This window comes from Lissotriton vulgaris, unplaced genomic scaffold (genome assembly GCF_964263255.1).
Source record: "Lissotriton vulgaris unplaced genomic scaffold, aLisVul1.2 SCAFFOLD_3123, whole genome shotgun sequence".
Taxonomy (NCBI): Eukaryota; Metazoa; Chordata; class Amphibia; order Caudata; family Salamandridae; genus Lissotriton; species Lissotriton vulgaris.
This window is the reverse complement of record NW_028243224.1, coordinates 229,174-235,457: the sequence shown is the minus strand read 5'-3', so window position 1 is coordinate 235,457 and position 6,284 is coordinate 229,174. Positions and strand designations below refer to the sequence as shown.

The 6,284-nt window shown below is 41.4% G+C and overlaps 1 protein-coding gene across 1 annotated transcript; it reads left to right on the top strand.

Moving 5' to 3' along the window:
* The first annotated feature begins 2,466 nt into the window (after nt 1-2,466).
* Nucleotides 2,467-4,729, top strand: LOC147668663 (uncharacterized). Its single transcript, XM_086948536.1, has one exon. The coding sequence runs from the start codon at nt 2,672-2,674 to the stop codon at nt 4,070-4,072; it is 1,401 nt and encodes a 466-aa protein (XP_086804662.1). The 5' UTR covers nt 2,467-2,671; the 3' UTR covers nt 4,073-4,729.
* The last annotated feature ends 1,555 nt before the right edge of the window (nt 4,730-6,284 follow it).

Sequence of the window (6,284 nt, the reverse complement as noted above, 5' to 3'; positions counted from 1 at the left end):
ATCTGAGGCTTCGTCCGCCCATGACTCCGTGATAAACAGCATGTCAAGGTTTTGGGTTTCTACTAGCTCTGCTGTCTCTAAATTGTGCTTAACAAGTGACCGTGCATTAATTAACCCTGCCCTGATGGTCTTGGTGGCTGGCCTGACGTTCCTGACGTGCTGCGTAATCGGTGTTTTGGTCAACGTAACATTCATAGCTAGATGGCATGTAGGGCAAGATTTAGCTACTCTCAGTGCAGACCAGGGAGGACAAACTAATTCTGGCCTGAGCGCAAGTAGCTCAGAGCTGGAATAATGTATCCTCTTAGGACCTGTCGTGGAACGTGTAGGGGTTGTGACCCTAGGCCCTGTCCAGGCGCAGACGGGCTTGCCTTAGGCGTGCCTGTGACGCGCCCGCAGCGTGTTCGCCCTGGCATTGTCTTAAGTAAGCTAGTTAACTCCGGTCGACTAGACCGATGTGCGCTCGAAGCTCCGGAAATGCCTCCAGCCAGGAAGTGAGTGCGTCTGTCATCGTCTACACCCTCCATTCAATCGGCACTTGCCATGACGGACCGGGGTGTTTGAGTCTGAGCAAGCGGCTGTGGTGGAGCAAAAGGTATGGTGTGCAAAGCGTACGTTATGTTAAAAGCAATAGATTGTTTTAAAAAGGAATGTGCAGTCAGCCATCAATCTTAAGGTTTCGGTTCTGAGCAGCCTTACTTCTTGTAGAGCAGCGAGGTCTCGTAATCAGCTAATTTAGACCTGAAGGTTAATCAGGATAAGACACACATCATGATTGATGGCTCCAACAAGCAGAAAGTCACTTATTCAAATGTCAACCATAAGAAAATCAGTGCTATCCCTTCATTCCTGTATTTGGGAGCTTTATTTGTTGATAGTTTCAGTTGGAGTCCATTGAGTATTGCCAAAGCTGGGGCCTTAGCAAGCAATGCTGAGTCTGTTTTCAGTTTTGCTTCCAGACTCGGTAGAAAACCAACTAGAGCGCTTCTGACCGTAAATAACGTAAAATGCCATTAAATTACTATTTATTGGGCCGGCATGAGGAGCATTAGGGACTATCCACATATACAGAGGGCTGAGAATGGCTTCATAAAAAGAGTGTTGGCTGTTCCACCTACAACTGTTACTTATATTTGTCATACAGAAGTGGGGCTTGACTACATCAACAATTTGATCAAACTCCAGCTATTGCCATTATGTTTTAAAGGTATGGAGTAAAAAGGAAACCTTTTTTAACCGATTAGTTTCAACTGACTGTCTAAAATTTCTGTAAATTCCATTCATATTACTAAAATCAGCTGTACTTTTGAACTTTCCTGAATTTTAATTTTTTTTACCACCAAACCAGAGACTTTCTCCTAGTCATTCTAAATTTCTGAATGCAATAGTCAAATATTGTCTAAGTGTACTGCTGTGAGACTGCATAGTCTATCTGGGAAATCCACGTTCTAAATTTATTATATGATATGTACTTCTCCTGGTGATAAACCTTACCTTATTTGCTTTACTAACAAGAACCACAGATTTTTATTGACAAGGTTGATGTTGAACAATGCAATTTTTTTTTAAAGAATTTGCCTGATTGCCCTTGTGGTTGTTCCTCATTGCAGAACACAATAATATGAAGATTTATGAATTCTGTATAATGAACATTTGTAATGGCTCCAACATTTCTTTAATAAAATGTAGGAGGCATTCCATTATTAGTCAGTGGTTGTCTTGCAGCATTTCAAATATAGGCATATTTATTTTTTATATGATTGATATGAATGGTTTGCTGTATATTTGGTCTTCTGCTTTTTAAGAACTCTGTTATATTCCTTTGAGCAAGTAAACCCTTGATTTCCGCACATAACACATGGATTATCAATAACACATGGATTATCAATCTATTGTACCCTTATCAACTTTAGTAAATTCTTGTATATATATATATATATATATATATATATATATATATATATATATATATATATATATATATATATATATATAACCTAACAGAAGCCCCTCCTGATAGCTCAAGTATGATGCATCTATCTCATAGGCATGTCACTTTTATTTTCCCTTTTTTATTTCTGATTTAAAGTTTTGTATTTTTGTATACAAAGGCCATACAGTATTGATTGGTAATATGCAGATGAATGAACAAACCCAAATTTTATTGGAACACAAAGCTGCTTCTCTTATAATTTACAGTTTCTGTCTAGAGATGATTATACATCACTAAAGCTCTCGCATATCTCATACTATTCTTGCTATTATCCATGTTTGTAGATAACTGTTGGCCACACTTTTATTGGTAACTACTTGTGAAGAAACATTGGCTCACTAGTTACTAAACACCCACGTTTGTGATAGCTTTGTTCCAGAATGTTCTGTGTGCATATTGCCTGGCTATTCAAAATGGATTGCGTGATACATTGTCACTTGACCTAATACGGATCTTTTTTTCTTACTAGGTGTCATACATCAACAGCATTTTCCAGACCCTATCAATGGATGCTAATAACAATGCTCCCGCTTATAGAAACCAGAGTGCCACCCAGTGCAGGAGATATAAATACACACCCTACCAGCCAGTTGGACAACTGAGACTAGAATTGAAACTGCAGCAGATATTCATGTTGACAAATGAACAACTGTAGAATAATTAAGAAGGAGTTGGAGTATGGAAGAGTCAACAGGGAAACAAATTGGCTCCCTTGTGCAAGCCAGAACATGTGGAACAATGATTCATCATCGCTCAGACACTAAGTGGCTGACTTCTCAGAAGCATGGGCTGGCTCAAAATGGGATACGCCCATCTACAACTGAAATTTCAAGGGGAAGAGATACAACGGGTTTGAGGGTGTGCCCGTCCGTGAGATCAGAACACCTGAAGCCTAGACGGAAGATGGAGCATAACAGATATGACCCTGGCTCCGAAATCTTTGAAAGAGCCCAGCATTTAGGTCTGAAGTGGCCAGCTCAGATGAAAACTCCAGTGCATCGACTTCCCACCCCAACCTCAATGCCAGGTTCATCAATGACATCCAGTGCTCAGAAACTGCGAAACTGCAGCATCATTACCAAAAGCCCTCCACCCCTCTTACGCCATAGTGTTTCGCCGAAGAACCTTAATGGGCATGTTTCTAGTTCTCCAAACCTAGTTTCAGACTATGGACGTCATGTTAATATTTTGGAGAAACCCTGTTTTTCCAGTGAGACTTTCCAGAGCCACCTGGTCAATAGGATTACACCTTCAGTGAAAAAAGACAATATTGTTCACAGGTCTGTCTTAGATGAACGTCAAACACTTTCTAACAATTCCCTTGAGTCTCAAAGGACGTCCTCTGACTCTGGTAATTTTGGTAGAGGGGAGCAGCACAGCTTCAACAGTAATACACTGGGAGATCTGAAGCCTATAAATCTATGTAGGACAAGAGATTCAAAGGATTCTCAATATCGTGGGAAAGGAACTGACATGGAAGTCTCAGAACCAGGAAAATCTGCTACCCAGTGCACTACAAAGGATGAGCTTATGGAACCCTCAAAGTACCGTAGGTTCCTACTTATTGATAACAAAGGTATGCCCTACACTGTGTTAGTTGAGGAGCCCAAGCCAGGCAGCGAAAAGCATCCGGGTGTCTTGCCAGGTTCCGTTGGCACCAGCAGTTCCAGCGGCAGCACAGACGTTTCCTCCGCACCCCGCAAGATGTACAGATGCCCCATCTGCTCAAGGGTGTTTGAATATCTCTCCTACTTGCAGCGGCACAGCATAACTCATTCGCAGCAGAAGCCTTATGTCTGTGATGCGTGTGGCAAAGCTTTTAAGCGCACCTCCCACCTAGAGCGCCACAAGTACACTCACACTGTTGGGAAGCCATATGAGTGCCAGATCTGTCAGCGTAGCTTCCGCGATACAGGTGAGCTGGCTCACCACCACCGGGTGCACACCGGGGAAAGGCCCTTTCAGTGTGAGATGTGCCATATGCGCTTTGGTGAACGGAACACTCTTCTCCGCCATGTGGAGCGCAAGCACCAGAAACAGCCTCTGTTAGAGAGTTTTACAGAGTATGTAAGTGACTGATGGGGATGGTTACTATCATTCCCTGGTTGAAGGGATCTAAAGACTTTGATTAGAGTTGGTGTCTTTGTATCTTATTAAAATGGGGATGGGAACAAAGTGGTGCCTGGTGCATATGGCTCTTAGTTTAGAACCATACGTGAATGGTTTCCAACCTCTGCTCTCCATTGCCACAGATTGTCTCCTTGGGCTTACCACTTTATGTCCCTGAGCCACAGTTGATGGACCTCTTAAAGTTAACACTAGGACACTGGATCTACCAGTTTGTGCACCAAATAAAAAATGTGAACAAGCAACAGTTGCTTAATTCCAGTGATTGCTCCCTGACAGTTCACCGAAGAGCTCCTGAAATTCTTACTTAGGCTGGCCACATGATATCTCTATAAAGTCTTAGTCAAAATGTTGTCCCAGTGATTTGGGCTTCTTCACTTAAGGAGACCTATTTGAAGTTCTTTGTGAGTACCTGAAATGGAAAAGATACTATGTAGGCACACATTGACTTGTATTTAGAAGATATGTCAGTAATCATCTAGGGCATTCAAACAAAACACAATCCAGGTGATGACTCTATGGAATACTGTTTCAATCTTTTAGTCTTTTCCTTTTCATCTTTTCCAGTTTTACCAATGCATCATAGTCAATAAATATTATTATTAGTTCATGAAGAAGTTTAATTTTGTTACAAGCAAAGCACAGAATCCAGACGCAGATTCAGTAACAGATGCATGAGTGCATCAGGAGGGTATAAGTTGATAAATATTTGTCATTGCCTAGGCGGATTTGATCGTTTTAATATTTTTTAATTTAATTTTAGGAAGTTTGTTTTATTTGGGGCTTTTTTCTTCCATATGTTACTCAGGGATAAATGATAACTGGCTAGAACTGTTTATAATCTTGTTTCTTGATTCTTCTTGTATCTTTAATTGATAGAGACTTCTATTTCTTAAAGGCGTTCTATCACAAGATAACCTTATAAGCAATATGATTCAACAGGAATACACTACCGCTTCCTCCCTCCAACTACTCCATAGTCCAAAAGCAGCAGAACTTTAGTTCAACTTGTCCCACTTGCCAGCTCAGTGAGTGTCCTCACCGTGTATAATTATTTTCTCATTATAGACACATTGCTCTTTAGTCCCTGGCCTTGATGGTTTCTAGTACCTTTTTATGACCACCCCTAGTTGTGTGTGTGTGTCTTAATTTCTGATATTTCCTGCTCAAAGCAGTTGAAATGCCCACATATTCTACTTTTGTCCCCGTTGTCCGTGTGTAATAATAAATAATTTGAAATCAAACATTCATAGCTTTATATCACTATAACATGTGTTACTGTGTATTGACCAGGCTCAAGTATGGCCCCCTTCCCTTCCTTTCCTTAAATGAAGTTAACATTGTATGCCCATGCAAATCCTCAGGTCGGTTAATTGTAAAATATGCTCTGCCGAAGTGGACACTATTATTATTATTATTATTATTATTATTATTATGTTTCTTATATAGCGCCTGAATCGACCCCCGAAGGGGTATCTCCGCGCTTGCCTTGGGAACCCGTCCTGGCTTTTCCCTGTGAGATAGCCCCTACAGGGCATCCCCAAGGTGAAAGCCAGGCATCCCGCCGCGGGGGGCCGTTATGGAGATTAAGCAAGCTTAATGCCCAGAGTTGCAGAGTGTGAACCCATGATTAGGTCAGGCACCGAAGCGAGAATTATCGAGTCCATGGACATTTGAGCTCAAGACCCTGCCGTGTCGGGAATCGAACCCTGGCCCCGGGTCTGACCTCTGCTTCAGGGTCTGCCTGCTCTAACCAGTGAGCCACACTTCTCCACACTATGCCAGTCCAACACCGAAACTGATGAACACTTTCATTTCTGGGGGTTAGTTAGAAAAGGCTTAGCACACCATAACGGTTCAGACTCCCCTCAGAGTTAGGTTTATATTCTGTTGCTAGCACCAAAAGCCACCTCAGTGGATTAGTTTGTAATCTCTATAGAATTACTTCACGTATTTATTGTAGCCCGGGAATCATTATTTTCATGCCTCTAACTATTTATATTTACAGTGTGAATTAGCCCACTTGTCGATGTTCACTGAGTATTTCTTCTAATGCAGATGTAATTTAATATTATTCCTTCATTTGATTTTCAGACCTAACCAGTAATTATATGTATAATTCCAAAGAACAGCTGAACCAGGGTTCTGTTCAGGGTTGATGTTA